We start from the raw sequence: 17,968 nt of genomic DNA on the forward strand, positions 1-17,968 counted from the left end.
CGACTCAAATTTTAGGGAGGGTCAAATTTTCTTTCGTGTAATATTTGTATTGTAGGTAGTTTATTGGTTGTCTGCAATTGCCCATAAACTGAATGGCTTGCTCAGTCAGTTCAGAGGACAGTTAATAGTAAACCAGATTGGTGTGTGTCTGGAGTCACAGAGGCCAGCCCAGCTTCCTTAAAGCCAACCAGGCAAGTTTTCACAATTTCCAAATTATCACTAGTTCTAAATTCCAAATTTATTAAATCCATGTTCCACCATGTCATGGCAGGATTTGAAACCACACTGACACAGTATTAGCCTGGGTTTCTTTGATGATCAAATCAAAGCCAGTATCACTAAGTCATTATCCCCATTAAAGGCTGGACTAGGCAAATAAAGAGGGGAGGAAAGACCCAGATGAGAAAAAGTCACATATAGCACAGCAGGCCATTCAGCAATCCAGCCATTCCACTCTTCGTTACACCATGTGTTTATTTCATTCAAGTGCCCATACATTAGGACTTTGAAAGGAAATTGTATGTCACGATGTATAGTAACAGCTTTTTTGGGAAAATATCTAAAAGGATGGGAAGGCGGGAGTATTTCTGGATGGGGCATACTTTGCACATGACACAAAATAGTAACCACCCATCACTTTCCCTCCTCCCCACCTGGGCTTTAAGGCATACCCCTTTTGTAAGGCACTCAGACCCTCCCTGCCCAATGACTCTGACTTACCCAGATCTTCCAGAATTATGGGGCAAGAGGAGGTTCCAGATAGGGAGTGACGAGGCATGGAGTATTTTGGAAATGGGGGAATGGCAATTTTAAAGCAGGAGGCATTTTCTGACAGGTGAGACATCAACTGCATGGGTGAATCGAGCTTAGTGCAATGAAGGACATATGCTGTCATTTTGACTGAGCACATGTTGGCAGAGATTAAAATCTGAGCAGCTCATCAGCAGTGCATTGGAATTGTCAAACATGAGGAGCACGATTGCAAATGAAGAGGCAAAGTTCATAAAATATAGGAGCAGAATTTGACCATTCGGCCCATTGAGTCTGCTCCGCCATTCAATCGTGACTAATATGCTCCTCACTTCCATTTTCCTGCCTTCGCCCCATTACCAATTAAAAACTGTCTAACTCCTGCTTAAATTTACTCACTGTCCCAGCATCAACTGCACTTTGGGGAAGTGAATTCCACAGATTCACAACCCTTTGGGAGAACTAGTTTCTCCTCAACTCTGTTTGAAATTTGCTACCTCTTTCCCTAAGACCGTGACCTCTTGCCCCAGAATGCCCCACAAGAGGAAGCATCTGCTCCACATCGATCTTCTCCACACCTTTTATCGTCTTGAATGCTTCCATTTGATCTCCCCTCATTCCTTTAAATTCGAGAGAGTCTAGGCCCTAAACTGCTCAATCTCTCTCCATATGACAAACCCCTCATCTCTAGGATCAATCTAATGAACCTCCTCTGAATTGCCTCCGATGCCACTACATCTTTCCTCAAATAAGGGGACCAAAACTGTGCCCAACACTCCAGGTGCAGTCTCACCAGTGCCTTGTAGAGTTGCAACAATACTTACCTTTATATTTTATTCCTTTCATTATAAAAGCCAACATTCCATTTGCTTTCTTTATTATCTACTTCGATTTAAACTGAAATACATTGGTGGGGGTGGGGGTGGGGGTGGGGGTGGGGACGAATTTTGCAATAGTGTGGCCACAAACTGTTCACGAGATCAATGAGTACACTGGGACAAGACTGAGGTCTTTAATAAACAACATCAATGAAGGCTTTAAAATGCACCAATGACATTTCACCGGCTACGTTTAAGCAAGTTCCTTGCAACTTTCCTTTGAAATTCGCAATTTTTCAAACATTTAGTTTTATTTACAACATTACTTTGGATACCAAAAAAGGCAGTTACTGAGGAATAACAGCATTTCTTACCTGCAGAAGGATATTGTTATTTGTAGGGACAAGATTAACAGCAACAATGTGACCATTACGGCCAGTGTTGTAATTTACAGGCATTTCCATTCGAGTGCAACCTAATGCTAGGTTATTCAATGTACAAGAAATGCATACACTTCCCAAACTCCAAAAAACAAGGATACTTTTCAATGCAGCATGCACCTTCACAATATTTTAACAGGATTCAGAAAAACAGTAAGTCCATATAATAGATGGGGCACCAATCTAGTTGGCAATCTATAAAGCACTGCACTGTCCTAATTCAACTACAACTATGCTTCAAGAGTGCTAATACAAGATGGAAGGGAAAATTGATTTTTTTCTATTATGCTAGTGATGAAGATTCACTGCAGTTTCTGATTCCAAAGTATCAGAGACGAAACTCTATTGCCGTTAATGTTAGATTGTTGAACATTGTTAATGTGGAGCACTTTATCTGCATCCCTTGAAATCTAACCAACTTTTTAATTAAAAATGTATGTGAATGCGCAAAGAATTAAAACAGTATCGGTTGCGTTATGTTTCACATACAGTATCAATGTAACTTTAGAGACATGCTTGTGATATTATGGTATCATACCGTATTGATCTGAGGATAAAAGGTCTCAAACTCCATCTTAACTGAGGCCACTTGAAGCATCATATGCTGTTGAAAGTATGCTATTTGCACCAATAGCTTCATATTATCCCTGACACTGAGGTGCCAATGGCTGTAATATAAGTAAGTTAGCTCACTGAGCTGGAAGGTTTGTTTTCAAATGTTTCGTCGTTGTGACTAGGTAACATCATCAGTGAGAGTCTCCGGTGAAGCACTGATGGTATGTCCCGCCTCTCTATTTATAGGTCTTGGTTTCTTGAGGTGGGTGATGTCATTTCCTGTTTTTTTCAAGGGAAGGCAGATGAGATCTAAACCAATGCACTTATTGATCGAGTTTGTGGTTAGAATGCCGTGCCTCTAAGAATTCTTGTTCGTGTCTTTGCTTTGCCTGTCCTAGGATGTGTGTGTTGCCCCAGTCAAAGTGGTGCCCTTCTCTGTCTGTATGTATGTATGGAAACTAGCGATAGTGGATCGTGTTTTTTGGTGGTAGCTGGTGTTAGGGTATCTTGGTGGCAAGTTTCCTACTTGTCTGTTCACTGTAGTGTTTTTTTTTAAAAAACAATTCTTGCATGGTATCTTGTAGATGGCGTTAGTTTTGCTAGCAGTATCTAATAGATCCTTTCGGTTCATTAGTCGCTGTTTAAGTGTGTTGGTAGGCTTACGGTTGTAATATATTTATACACAAGGAGCTGTAATAAAGGTCTATTGAATCTTTCAATATCACGTTACTCACATCTAGTTCTTAAGTTACGAGAGCTACCAGAAGCATTGCCACATCAGCTATAAGTAGCCTGCTGAAGGCAGAGCCCATATCATGGTAGCAGATTATTTTATGCTTAAATGAACAAGGTTAATACTATGGTGAAGCTCTGTACAACTGAGACAGTTACTCCTAGGAAGAAATATGAGGCAAGAAACACAGGAAAAAACTGATTTGCTTTTTAAGTTAATGCAATTATGTACACATTACATCATAATTCCAGGTAAACTATTCTACTGACTAAATTATACTGATAAACATCTCCATGGTTCCTGCTTAATTGGCTTGTATGTTCAGGCACTTGCAGTATATATTCTCATTTCCATGAGCCTTTTATTGATTAGTTGTATTAATAACAAATAATCCATCTGATAGTCGTCCAATAGTTTCAAAAAGCTCCAATGACCTACATTAGAAAGCAAAGGGCTAAAAGAATGGAAATGCTGCTTGGATGATGGCAAATAAAACTACACACCATTAATGTAAAGGTAAAGTTGCCATAGTCACAGAGGACCACTCTCTTGGAGGGAGAAGACTGGTGGTGGTTTAACCTGAGGGTCGCCATACCTTAGGCAAGGAGAAAGGTTGAGGAGAGTCCTTCATGGTAACCTCAGCTAGTATTGGAATTGAACCCATGATGCTGCATCACTAACCAGCCACTGAGTTAACTGACACCCTTAATGACACTCTGGCTGGGTAATGTTGTTCATGGCACCGCTATGGTCTTGTATACGTGGACCTCTTTTTTGTCACCATTGCTGGTTGGTTCAGGATTCCCCATAATGAATATTGGAATGGTTTTGTGAGGGTTGGAGATTAGCTGTAACATTTGCCCCACACAAATGCCAAGCAGTGGCCATCTCCAATAAGAGAGAAACTAACCATCGCCATTTAACATTCAACGGTGTTACCATCACTGAATCCTGGGGGTTACCATTGACCAGAAACTCAACTGGACTCACCACATAAACAAACATAGTGGCTACATTAGCAGGTTAGAAGCTAGGAATACTGAGCCAAATAACTCCCCTCCTAATTCCCGAGTCTGTTCGCCACCTACAAGGCACAAGTCAGCAGTGCGAGGGAATACTCCCGACTTATCTGGATGGATGCAGCTCCAGCAACACTCAAGAAGCTTGACACCATCCATGACAAAGCAGTCTGTTTGATTGGTACCACATCCTCCCCTCCACTAATGATCAGTTGCAGCAATGTATATTATCTACAAGCTACACTGCAGAAATTCCCTAAAGATCCTCAGACAGCACCTTCCAACCCATGATCACGTCCATCTAGAAGAATAAGAGCAGCAGATACATGGAAACATCACCATACGCAAGTTCCCCTCCAAGTCATTTATCATTCTGACTTAGAAACATCTTGCTGTTGTTACTGTCACGAAGTCAAACTCCTCAAACTGTAGCACATGGACTCAAGGCGGCAGCTCACCACCAGCTTCCCAAGGGCAACCACAGACAGGAAATAAATGTTGGCTCAATTAACAATGGCCACAAATAAATAAAAAAATAACGTGGAGGCCATAAGGGGGCAGCCATTCCAATGTACCCTTTAAATCAGGACAGCCAGTCACGACAGAAAGGCTGCAAGGGGAGAGAACCCCAGATTTCAATGAGTCGATGGGGCTGAACCTCCTCCTGGCAATCCCAGCTCTTGTTAATGATCGAAAGCAGATGATGGTGAAGGGAGGCTTTCAGCACCTGACGTCAGTGACTGACACACTGAGCGTGTGAACTCAGCTAATGGCACAGAACAGGGTCCAACGTGGGTCAGAGAAATGGCCTCTGATATGCAAAGAATTGAGGAAAATGGATCCAACTAGAAAAAAGGGAAGAGCAGCTTTCCAAAAGACCTTGGTTTTTTTTTAAATGTTGGAGATGAGGCCAGCAACTCTCCACTGGCCCACCTCATCATTCTTTTTTTGCAACACCTAGGGACAGAGTCTGGATTAACGAAAATAAATGATCTCCAATAACACTTTAAACTTAGGCAATTTCATCACAATAGGACATGCGATACAGATGTATCTTATTTTCAAAACCAATTATGTTCTGGTTAACTACACCCAATAATATTGCCGAATTTCTTGGCGGGCAAACAACTACCGATTATTGAGCTTGTCAGGAATGAAAAGCTGAATACATTTCTATCGGAAGTTTTCACAGGATATCATCTGAAACATAATGAATCTTTAGCATTATTAAACAGCTTAATGCACAAGCCTCCAACAGAAAGTCATATATATTGTGCGGTACAAAATAAAGTTACATCTACCATTAATGTAAATCACTGCTGGTTACGAGCAAATATCAATCAATTGCAAGACAGGCATTTATGTAGCTACACATTCAAGTCAATTGCATATCCATAAAGCAGTCAAGTTTTAAAAAAATATTGTCATTTAAGAAATGTTAACTTTGCATGACTGCTTCTGCGAGATTCCATATTTAATTGCGAGCTCTCAACTCAGCAGCTTCTGCACATACCCTGCGTGAGGGAGATGGTGGCATGGGGTTTGTTGTCCCCACTAGTCATCCCAAAACCCAGGAAATCAGTTCAAATCCCACCACACCAGAATTTAAATTCTATTAAATAAATTTGGAATATAAAGCTAGACTCAGTAATGAGGCCATGGTACTCAGTTGGTGTAAAAACCTGGCTAGTTCATCCACAATCCCTGAGGGAAGGAAACTTGCCATCAACACCCAGTTTGGCAACATATAATGTGAGCAATGTGGTTGACTCTGAAATGGCCAAGAACAAGTGCAACTAAATTAGTGATGCCATTAAAGAATTTGCTCCTTTTAATTAAAAGGAAGGTTTTGCCAAACAACTCAATGTCTGCAAACAAAAACAAATCAACCTGTTCGAACATATGATAAGACCCCGCTAGGGCATGTGGGACTTAAACCTCCCCAGGACACTACCACTGTATCACTGGCTCTAGACAAACACATAAGTGAACCACCTGAAGGGGCAGCGGCGCTCTGAAATCTAGTGCTTCCAAATAAACCTGTTGGACTATAACCTGGTATTGAGAGATTTTTAAAATTAAGTGAAGGTACACACAGTGAGAATAATGTTACCGCAGACTTACTGTGCAGTTGCCTTTGAATATACAACCAATTTTTTTTTTCGGGGGAGGGTCAGGGTTAGTACTAATTTAGTTGCTCCCATTCCTTCATGCCCCTAAAAGACTTAAGAAAGCAGTTGCTCTGTTACAAGTTTTATGGAAAACAAAGGAAACAGACACATGATGTGCCAGTTGCTCATTGTGAACTGTGGTAAAGCAGCAGACAAAAGAGCCACTGGATAAAAGTCAGGAGCAGGAACCCTCTCAGAGTTGCCCCTAATCCAGGACATTAGACCAGCTGTGTCACCAGCTACTGGGTGCTGGCATGGACTGGGTTGGAAAGACTGTTATTCTGAACTTTTTATTTCTTTACCTTTCCAATCTATTCCTCTGATCTGTAATGTTTTATCTCTTTACTTTTCTATAGTTTCTTTCCCCCCAAACAATTTTATTTTAGGAATCTATACCTTTGTACCTAAGATGGCACTGTAATGTAAACTTTGCACTGTCCTCATTAGAGCACAGGTAGCTATAAAGCTAATTCAATTCTGATGTGGTATTTAATTACCTGTGTGATGAAGGTAAATTCAGCACAGACTGATATTCTTACCTGGGTCCTTTTTGGACTGATGTTCTTACCTGGGTCCTTTTTGGTCAGTACAATTCATTCACTGCTTGACAGTGCTGTCCAGGAAGTGTGAGAGATTGTATCAAAAACAAGTTCCCTACAATTCTAAGACTCTGCTTTCTTTTAAATGAGACAGCAGCAAAAGAGCCTGACGTTGTGTGACTTTTAACTTTGTACAACCCCAGTCCAACACTGGCATCTCCAAATCATGACCTTCCAAGTAATTATATTTACATTGAAATGGTGGCCCAGTCCACACCACAACAGCCTCTCCAGACATGAGTACATGACTTTCTTGCTGCCTTATCGAGAGACAGATTATTACATCCATTGCTGGTAGTACCTGGATCTGGTAGTACAAGGAGCCAACACCACTTGGAAACAGATAATGCTCACGATCAGGTGGTCTTACATAGCCAGAGTGTGATTGAATGGACACTAAAACCCAATTAGAGGGAGCAGGCATTATATGTCAAGGGAGCAGGGTCAGAAAAGGGTATAAGCCATGACCACAGCCACATGAACACGACGTGAAGCATGACACAGGCCGATGGTGGGAAGACGCGCAGTAGAATTTGTTTAATGGACTGACTATCTGGAGATCAGTTCTAGTCCGCCAGGTCTAACTAAGCAAGTGGAGTTGTAATCATATACTGTTGCTCGAGACCATAAGAAATAGGAACAGGAGTAGGCCATTTGGCCCCTCAAGCCTGCTCGGCCATTCAACAGGATCATGGCTAATTTGACGTTCCTCACATCTACTTTCTTGTGTTTTCCCTGTAACCCTTGATTTCCCGACTGATCAAGAATCTAGCTCGGCCTTAAATATACACAAGGACGCTGTCCCACCCCAGCCCTCTGTGGCAAGGAATTCCAAAGACACTCAACCCATCCCATCTCATGTCTGTATTAAATTGGTGCCCCTTAATTTGCACATTGTGCTGTCAGGTCCTAGACTCTCCCATGAGGAGAATGTTCTCTTAGTATGTACCTTGTCAAGCCCCTTAAGAATTTTATATGTTTCAATGGGATGACCTTTCATTCTTCTAAACCCCAATGAGTAGAGTCCAAACCTATTTATAAGACAATCCCTCCATACCAGGGATCAGTCTAGTGAACCTTCTCAGAATTACCTCCAATGAAATTATCTTTCCTTAAATAAGGGGACCAAATGCTGCTCACAGTACTCCAGTTGTGGTCTCACCAGCTCCTTGTACAGTTGCAGTAAGACTTCCCTACTCTATACTCCAACCCCTTTGAAATAAGGGCCAACATTCCATTAGTCTTCCCAATTACCTGCTGTACCCATGTGCGAACTTTCTGCATAAGTAGTCCCTCTGTGCTACACTTTTTCGCCATTTAAATAATATTCTGTTCTTTTGTTCGCCCTACCGAAATGAACTTCATATTTTTTCCACATTATACTCCATTATGCGCTAACTTTATGCCCATTTACTTAACCGATCAATATCTCTCTGTAAACCGTTCTGAAGAAGGGTCACCGGACCCGAAATGTGAACTGATTTCTCTCCACAGATGCTACCAGACATGCTGAGCTTTTCCAGCAACTTCTGTTGTTGTTTCTGATTTATAGCATTTGCAACTCTTTTAGTTTTTCTCCATAAACTGTTTGTATCCTTCCCACAACCTGCCGTCCCACATATTTTTGTGTTGTCTGTAGTACATTCACTTCCTTCCTCCAGAACATTAACTTCTTCTCCAACAGTTGCAGTCCCTGTACGACTCCTGTAGAACCTGACGGCTTCCCCAGGTTGCCAACCTGAAAAGGAACCCTTTTCCCCCCACTCGCTATTTCCTGCCCGTGAGTTAATTTTCCACCCAAATCAATACACTACCTCCGACACCAAGGGCTCCTATCTTATGCCTAAACCATTTGTGAGGTACCTTATGGAATGCCTTCTAAATCAAAATACAACACATCTTCTGGTTCCCCTCTATCCACTCTGTTTGAGACCCCCTTGAGAAACTCTAATAAATTAGTCAGGAACAATTTCCCTCCCATGTAGCCATGCTGACTCGGCTCAATTATGATTTTCCAAATGTTCTGCTATTACTTCTTTAACAGTTGATTTTAATATTTTTCAAAAAATACATGTTAGGTTAATTGGCCACAGTTACTCACCTTTTGCCTCCAGCCCTTTTTGGACAGCGTTGTCATATTGGCAGTTTTCCAATTCTCTTAAAATTCAACAAGTTTTGTAAAGTTATAACCAATGCACCCACTATCTCCGTAGCTACCTCCTTTAGGATCCTCGGTTGCATGCTATCTACCTCTAGAATCATTGGTTTGTCCAATACTTCTTTAGTGACAGAGATGGCACTTAATTTCTTCCATGTCCTTTAGTATTAGTGGGATATTCAAAGTACCTTCCAATATATAGACTGATGCAAAATATCTGCCTAGTTCCTCTGCCCAAGACCATCGCCACAGATTCATTTTCTAAAGAGCCTCTGTTCACTTTGACCTCTCTCTTCTGTCTCGTATATTTAAAGAGGCTCTTATTGTTAGTTCAATATTCCTCACAAGGTGGCCATCGTAGTTTACTTTCTCCCATCTTTTTAAGTCCTCCTTTGCTGGATTTTGAATTTATGCGAGTCTTCAGGGCTATCGCTGAGTTTGGTCTCCTTATATGGTTTGTTTTCAACTTAATACCCTCCTAAACCTCCTGGGTTTGTTATGGTTGGTTTGTCCCACTCATTGAATCTATTCTCCTTGCTGCGATATATTTCTGCTGAGTCATGAATTACCTCCTTACATGCCTGCCACTGCTTGCTTACTGTCACTAATGCCCAATCCACTCGAGCTAACTCTACCCTCATTTCACGATAATTCCCTTTAGCTAGTGGGTTAATAACAGGTTTCCACATCAAGTAGAAATTGCGTGATTTAGGTCACTGATAACTGGAGTACAAGATGCCTTACAAGGAGGTGAGACACACTGCTTACAAAACAGTCTTACAAATAGCGAGCAGATAGTTGTTTCAACCAAATCCAAACCTGTCTTCTCCACAATGGTCTAAAAGTTGGATGCCATCAGTTAAGACACTGAGAAAAACAACTTTTAAAGCAAATTACAAGATTTATTGAAGGAGGAAACTTCAAACCATTTGGGCAAAAGTCACAGACAGTTCATGCTCTTTTTTTTTTGCAGGTGAGATTCTTACTAACCTTTTGCAGAATTTACAAAGTCATCACCTAAATCCTGAAATTTGGGGTTCACTTTCGCAACTGGATCCTGAAAAGCGGTGGAATATAGAGGCGGAAACTTTCGAGAAAAGTCTCAGTCGCTCAAGGAGAACTAACACTTTGCACCTTAACCAGCACTGAACTCGTTTTAAATTAAACACAAGAGCTTGACAAAGGAATTTCTCTCTGAAGCTGGGTGCCAAAGATTACACGAACTAAAATCTCGTAAGCCACAGGTTAGAGTGATGGAACTGTACATACAGAGTTTTCAAAAATCCAATAGGAAGTACACAAATTCCGCACGGCCATCGCATTGCACAGGTTACAGGCTTGTCAGCCAGTTGTGGTAATATGGAGGACTCTGGATGTTGGGACACGGAGATAAGATACTGCCCCCTCCCTCTCTTTGCTGGCTGTTTTCAACAGCGTCCAGTTCAACTGCATGACCAATGGGGACTCTATTGGCAGGACCTCACCGCCAACAAGTCAAGGACAGGATAGGCAAACCTTGTGGCAACGAGCGTGGAGTTGTCAATTCTCTTAGCCCTTCTGATGTTTACAGTAGGGTAAGACCAGGGTTCAAACGCAACAAGATCCGGCAGACTGGAATGCTATGTTTCACGTTGTGGGAATCAAAGTTTGCAATTAAGCCAACTGGGTAAAACGGAACACATCACAAGGAGCTGGAACGGAATTCTTCACGATATGGTCCCCCTCAGTGCGGGATCGGGGTAATCCCCATGCTCTGAGAGGCCAGGGCGTAGCTGACCATCGGCGTCGTGGCGTGGCTCATGGTGATGCCGGGGATGGGCTGCGTGATGGAAACGGTGACCGCCGCCATGGAGACGGGCGTGGCGGCCATGCCCTGGGCGATGGTCTGGGCCAAGGCCAGCTCGGGGGCGAGGTGAGGGCCGGGCGGAGGGGGAGGGGCAGTGCTGGCGGGCGGGGGGCCGGCGCTGGCGGGCACCGGCAGCTCCTGCCGGGGCTGCAGGGCCTGGCTGCTCAGCGAGTTGTGGGCCTGCACGATGCTATGGTTGTAGGCGGTGACGGCGGCCACGGTGGGGGGCGCCACCAGCTGCTCGCCGGCGGCAGTGCTGGTCAGCGTCACCACCTTGGGCTGGCTGCGGTAGTGGGCGTTCTGCTCCAGCAGGATCTCGTTGGTGGCCATCAGAGTCGACGCGTGCTTCTTGAGCTCCTCCACCCGCTTGCGCAGCATCAGGTTCTCCTCCTCCAGGTAGCGGTAGTCGGCAGGAAAGGGGCGGGGCGCACCCAGGTCAAAGGCATCGGGCCTCACGCTCTCTGCCCAGCGCCTCTTCAGGAGGTGGCCGAACTCGTCGTGGACGTCGCTGAAGGGTGGCGAGCTCTTATCGCGGGGAGCGCCAATGCCATTGCTCTCAAAGTGGAGGAACTTGCACCTGGAGCCGCGCTGGCACCCACCGTACAGGTGGTCACGGCAGACTGGCACCTCCCCCTTACCCAGGGGCATCTCCCCACTCAGCGTGCTGAGCTCGGATGCCTCACTAACCTCGGGGTGCTGGAACTTGCACCGCTTGCCCCGCTTGCAGACATTGCGCATGAAGTCTCGGCAGATGTCGCTCGAAATGTGGCCCGTCTTGTCGCTGCTGCTGAAGGCGTTGTCTTTCTCTGGCATTCTGTTCCTTCAACGTTTGAGGCTTCCAAGCACAGATTATTGCAGCCCGTCTGCAGTCTGGAGAGAGAGAGAGAGAGAACTGTTGTTTTGTACTGAACAACGTAATCAAAAAGGCTTTTATGTAGCACTTTTCAAGACCATGACACAAATTTCCTGCCCAGAAATACTCCTGAATCGTTGCCGGAATGTACAAAACATAGCCACCAGCAACAGGGAGAAATCTCAGACTCTTCTTCAAAATAATGCCAGGAAAGCGTGCTATATTTTGGAGTTTAGATTTCAAAATAGCGGCACATGGATGTGGATCAGTTATAGAGTCGTAGAGATGTACAGCATGGAAACAGACCCTTTGGTCCAACCCGTCCATGCCGACCAGATTCCTTACACTTACTGACAAACCTCTAGAGACCAGAGGAAACGATTCTTTTCTAAATGAAATGGTGCAACAGCATAAATAACTTTGATAATGTGTTAAGAGACAAAACAATAGAACTCAGATCAGTAACTGAGATCTCTAACCCTCTGACCTCAGCTCCTCCATCCCTTCCCACTGCTTTGCCCCTTTCTCCTTCCATCTCCCAATTCACACAACTTCCTTTATCCTGTCTCCTTGTTCTCCATATGTCCACATCCCTATCCTTCTCCTACTCTCTCCCTCATTATCCCTATGCCTGTCCACTCTCCTCCAACCTCTTTCTTCACACCCCCTCAGCTCCCTTTCTTCCCCCACCTTCCCACTGTCACTTCCTCTCACCCCTCATCAGCCTCCCATTCCCTGCCCCCACATTCCCTCAAACCCCTTTCCCATCCTTCATCCTTGTCCCCCCCCAACACCACCCCACTCCCCACCCCCCATTCCCCTCCTCCCCCTTTCCCACACTCTCCTCCTTCCCCATCCCCCTCAGTCTCACCCCTTTCCCCTTCCCACCCTCACTGCCCCGCTCATTCTCTGTCCCCCTGACCACCCTCCCCCTTCCCACACACTCCCCTCATACCTTCCCCCTTACTCCCTTCAATCCCTTCCTTCCTCCCCTCCCACCACTTCCTTCCTTCCCTCCCCCCCCTTACTCCCTTCCCACTTCACCCTTTCCTTCCTCTCCTCCCCTTCCCCCTCCTTCCTTACTCCCATTCCTTCCTCCCCTTCCCACCTCCCATCCCCTCCCCCTTCCGTCCCCACTTCCACCCTCCCCTCCCCTTCCTTCCACCCTCCCCTCCCCCTTCCTTCCTCCCTCCCCTCCCCCTCCCTTCCTCCCTCCCCTCCCCCTCCCTTCCTCCCCCCCCTCCTCCCCTCCCCCTCCCTTCTTCCCTCGCCCCCCACTTCCCCCCTTCTTATGCTCCCCTCCCCTCCCCCTTCCTTCCGCCCCTCCCCACTTCCCCCCTTCTTACCCTCCCCTCCCCCTTCCTTCCGCCCCTCCCCACTTCCCCCCCTTCTTACCCTCCCCTCCCCTCCCCCTTCCTTCCGCCCCTCCCCACTTCCCCTCTTCCTTCCGCCCCTCCCCACTTCCCCTCTTCCTTCCGCCCCTCCCCACTTCCCCTCTTCCTTCCGCCCCTCCCCACTTCCCCTCTTCCTTCCGCCCCTCCCCACTTCCCCTCTTCCTTCCTCCCACTTCCCTTCCTTCCTCCTGCCCCTCCCCACTTCCCCTTCCTTCCTCCTGCCCCTCCCCACTTCCCCTTCCTTCCTCCTGCCCCTCCCCACTTCCCCCCTTCCCTCCTGCCCCTCCCCACTTCCCCCCTTCCTTCCCCCCTCCCCACTTCCCCCCTTCCTTCCTCCCCTCCCCACTTCCCCCCTTCCTTCCTCCCCTCCCCACTTCCCCCCTTCCTTCCTCCCCTCCCCACTCCCCCCTTCCTTCCTCCCCTCCCCACTTCCCCCCTTCCTTCCTCCCCTCCCCACTTCCCCCCTTCCTTCCTCCCCTCCCCACTTCCCCCTTCCTTCCTCCCCTCCCCACTTCCCCCCTCCTTCCTCCCCTCCCCACTTCCCCCCTTCCTTCCTCCCCTCCCCACTTCCCCCCTTCCTTCCTCCCCCCCACTTCCCCCCTTCCTTCCTCCCCTCCCCACTTCCCCCCTTCCTTCCTCCCCTCCCCACTTCCCCCCTTCCTTCCTCCCCTCCCCACTTCCCCCCTTCCTTCCTCCCCTCCCCACTTCCCCCCTTCCTTCCTCCCCTCCCCACTTCCCCCCTTCCTTCCTCCCCTCCCCACTTCCCCCCTTCCTTCCTCCCCTCCCCACTTCCCCCCCTTCCTTCCTCCCCTCCCCACTTCCCCCCCTTCCTTCCTCCCCTCCCCACTTCCCCCCCTTCCTTCCTCCCCTCCCCACTTCCCCCCTTCCTTCCTCCCCTCCCCACTTCCCCCCTTCCTTCCTCCCCTCCCCACTTCCCCCCTTCCTTCCTCCCCTCCCCACTTCCCCCCTTCCTTCCTCCCCTCCCCACTTCCCCCCTTCCTTCCTCCCCTCCCCACTTCCCCCCTTCCTTCCTCCCCTCCCCACTTCCCCCCTTCCTTCCTCCCCTCCCCACTTCCCCCCTTCCTTCCTCCCCTCCCCACTTCCCCCCTTCCTTCCTCCCCTCCCCACTTCCCCCCTTCCTTCCTCCCCTCCCCACTTCCCCCCTTCCTTCCTCCCCTCCCCACTTCCCCCCTTCCTTCCTCCCCTCCCCACTTCCCCCCTTCCTTCCTCCCCTCCCCACTTCCCCCCTTCCTTCCTCCCCTCCCCACTTCCTTCCTCCCCTCCCCCCTTCCTTCCTCCCCTCCCCACTTCCTTCCTCCCCTCCCCACTTCCTTCCTCCCCTCCCCACTTCCCCCTTCCTTCCTCCCCTCCCCCCCACTTTCTCCCCTCCCCACGTCCCCCCTTCCTTCCTCCCCTCCCCACGTCCCCCCTTCCTTCCTCCCCTCCCCACGTCCCCCCTTCCTTCCTCCCCTCCCCACGTCCCCCCTTCCTTCCCCCCTCCCCCCCTTCCTTCCCCCCTCCCTTCCCCCCACCCCACTTCACCCGCTCCTTCCTCCCCTCCCCACTTCCCCCCTTCCTTCCTCCCCTCCCCACTTCCCCCCTTCCTTCCTCCCCTCCCCACTTCCCCCCTTCCTTCCTCCCCTCCCCTCCTTCCCCCCTTCCTTCCTCCCCTCCCACTTCCTTCCTCCCTCCCCACTTCCTTCCTCCCTCCCCACTTCCTTCCTCCCTCCCCACTCTTCCTCCCCCCACTTCCTTCCTCCCCTCCCCACTTCCCCCTTCCTTCCTCCCCTCCCCCCCACTTTCTCCCCTCCCCACGTCCCCCCTTGCTTCCTCCCCTCCCCACGTCCCCCCTTCCTTCCTCCCCTCCCCACGTCCCCCCTTCCTTCCTCCCCTCCCCACGTCCCCCCTTCCTTCCTCCCCTCCCCACGTCCCCCCTTCCTTCCCCCCTCCCCCCCTTCCTTCCCCCCTCCCTTCCCCCCACCCCACTTCACCCGCTCCTTCCTCCCCTCCCCACTTCCCCCCTTCCTTCCTCCCCTCCCCACTTCCCCCCTTCCTTCCTCCCCTCCCCACTTCCCCCCTTCCTTCCTCCCCTCCCCACTTCCCCCCTTCCTTCCTCCCCTCCCCACTTCCTTCCTCCCCTCCCCACTTCCCCCTTCCTTCCTCCCCTCCCCCCCACTTTCTCCCCTCCCACTTCCCCTTCCTTCCTCCCCTCCCCACGTCCCCCCTTCCTTCCTCCCCTCCCCACGTCCCCCCTTCCTTCCTCCCCTCCCCACGTCCCCCCTTCCTTCCTCCCCCTCCCCACGTCCCCCCTTCCTTCCTCCCCTCCCCACGTCCCCCCTTCCTTCCCCCCTCCCCCCCTTCCTTCCCCCCTCCCTTCCCCCCACCCCACTTCACCCGCTCCTTCCTCCCCTCCCCACTTCCCCCGTTCCTTCCTCCCCTCCCCACTTCCCTCCTTCCTTCCACCCCTCCCCACTTCCCTCCTTCCTTCCACCCCTCCCCACTTCCCTCCTTCCTTCCACCCCTCCCCACTTCCCTCCTTCCTTCCACCCCTCCCCACTTCCCTCCTTCCTTCCACCCCTCCCCACTTCCCTCCTTCCTTCCACCCCCTCCCCACTTCCCCCCTTCCTTCCTCCCCTCCCCACTTCCCCCTTCCTTCCTCCCCTCCCACTTCCCCACTTCCTTCCTCCCTCCCCACTTCCCCACTTCCTTCCTCCCCTCCCCACTTCCCCACTTCCTTCCTCCCCTCCCCACTTCCCCCCTTCCTTCCTCCCCTCCCCCCCACTTTCTCCCCTCCCCACTTCCCCTTCCTTCCTCCCCCTCCCCACGTCCCCCTTCCTTCCTCCCTCCCCACGTCCCCCCTTCCTTCCCCCCTCCCCCCCTTCCTTCCCCCCTCCCTTCCCCCCACCCCACTTCACCCGCTCCTTCCTCCCCTCCCCACTTCCCCCGTTCCTTCCTCCCCTCCCCACATCCCTCCTTCCTTCCACCCCTCCCCACTTCCTCCTCCTTCCACCCCTCCCCACTTCCCTCCTTCCTTCCACCCCTCCCCACTTCCCTCCTTCCTTCCACCCCTCCCCACTTCCCTCCTTCCTTCCACCCCTCCCCACTTCCCTCCTTCCTTCCACCCCTCCCCACTTCCCTCCTTCCTTCCACCCCTCCCATTTCCCCCTTCCTTCCACCCTTCCCCACTTCCCCCTTCCTTCCTCCCACCCCACTTCCCCCCTTCCTTCCTGCCCACTTCCCCTCCTTCCTTCCTCCCCACTTCCCCCCTTCCTTCCTCCCCACTTCCCCTCCTTCCTTCCCACTTCCCCCCTTCCTCCCCACTTCCCCCCTTCCTCCCTCTTTCTCCCCCCTCCTCCCTCTCTCTGCCCCCTCTTGCCCCCTCCTCCTCCCTCTCTCTCTCCCCCTCCTCCTCCCTCTCTTTCTCCCCCCTCCTCCTCCCTCTCTCTCTCCCCCCTCCTCCTCCCTCTCTCTCTCCCCCCTCCTCCTCCCTCTCTCTCTCCCCCCTCCTCGTCCCTCTCTCTCTCCCCCCTCCTCCTCCCTCTTTCTCTCCCCCCTCCTCCTCCCTCTTTCTCCCCCCTCCTCCTCCTCCCTCTTTCTCCCCCCTCCTCCTCCTCCCTCTTTCTCCCCCCTCCTCCTCCTCCCTCTTTCTCCCCCCTCCTCCTCCTCCCTCTTTCTCCCCCCTCCTCCTCCTCCCTCTTTCTCCCCCCCTCCTCCTCCTCCCTCTTTCTCCCCCCTCCTCCTCCTCCCTCTTTCTCCCCCCCCTCCTCCTCCCTCTTTCTCCCCCTCCCTCTCCCCCCTCTTACCCCTCCTCCTCCCTCTCCCCCCTCTTACCCCTCCTCCTCCCTCTCCCCCCTCTTACCCCTCCTCCTCCCTCTCCCCCCTCTTCCCCCCTCTTCCCTCCTCCTCCCTCCCTCCTCCTCCCTCTCTCTTCCCCCCTCCTCCTCCCTCTCTCTTCCCCCCTCCTCCTCCCTCTCTCTTCCCCCCTCCTCCTCCCTCTCTCTTCCCCCCTCCTCCTCCCTCTCTCTTCCCCCCTCCTCCTCCCTCTCTCTTCCCCCCTCCTCCTCCCTCTCTCTTCCCCCCTCCTCCTCCCTCTCTCTTCCCCCCTCCTCCTCCCTCTCTCTTCCCCCCTCCTCCTCCCTCTCTCTTCCCTCCCTCCTCCTCCCTCTCTCTTCCCTCCCTCCTCCTCCCTCTCCCTTCCCCCCTCCTCCTCCCTCTCCCTTCCCCCCCTCTCCCTCTCCCATCCCCCCTCTCCCTCTCCCTCCCTCGCCCCACCCACCCCCACTCTACCCACCCCCCCTCCCTCTCCCCACCCACCCCCACTCTACCCACCCCCCCTCCCTCTCCCCACCCACCCCCACTCTACCCACCCCCCCTCCCTCTCCCCACCCCTCTCTCGCCCCCCTCGCCCCTTCCTCTCCCCTCCTCCCCTCCCTCTTCCCCCCGCCACCCCCCCTCCTCTCTCCCCCCCGCCACCCCCCCTCCTCTCACCCCCCCGCCACCCCCCCTCCTCTCACCCCCAAACCCCCCCTCCTCTCACCCACCCCCCGTCTCCCCACCCCAACCCCCCCTCTCCCCACCCCACCCCCCCCTCCCCACCCCCCACCTCTCCCCTCCCCACCCCCCACCTCTCCC

At 50.8% G+C, this 17,968-nt stretch overlaps 1 protein-coding gene across 1 annotated transcript; it reads right to left on the bottom strand.

Moving 5' to 3' along the window:
- Nucleotides 1-1,748: 1,748 nt before the first annotated feature.
- On the bottom strand, nt 1,749-11,999 carry LOC122542634 (zinc finger CCCH domain-containing protein 10-like). The gene has a single exon (XM_087982226.1). It carries the CDS (start codon nt 11,900-11,902, stop codon nt 10,967-10,969), a length of 936 nt encoding a protein of 311 aa, XP_087838352.1. The 5' UTR covers nt 11,903-11,999; the 3' UTR covers nt 1,749-10,966.
- Nucleotides 12,000-17,968: the final 5,969 nt, after the last annotated feature.

This window comes from Chiloscyllium plagiosum, unplaced genomic scaffold, assembly GCF_037043375.1.
Source record: "Chiloscyllium plagiosum isolate Xiang-an unplaced genomic scaffold, Cpla_swu_hap1 HiC_scaffold_42, whole genome shotgun sequence".
Lineage (NCBI taxonomy): Eukaryota > Metazoa > Chordata > Chondrichthyes > Orectolobiformes > Hemiscylliidae > Chiloscyllium > Chiloscyllium plagiosum.

Coding starts and splice junctions, on each gene's coding strand:
- LOC122542634 (XM_087982226.1), bottom strand. CDS start 11,902: ATGCCAGAGAAAGACAACGCCTTCAGCAGCAGCGACAAGACGGGCCAC.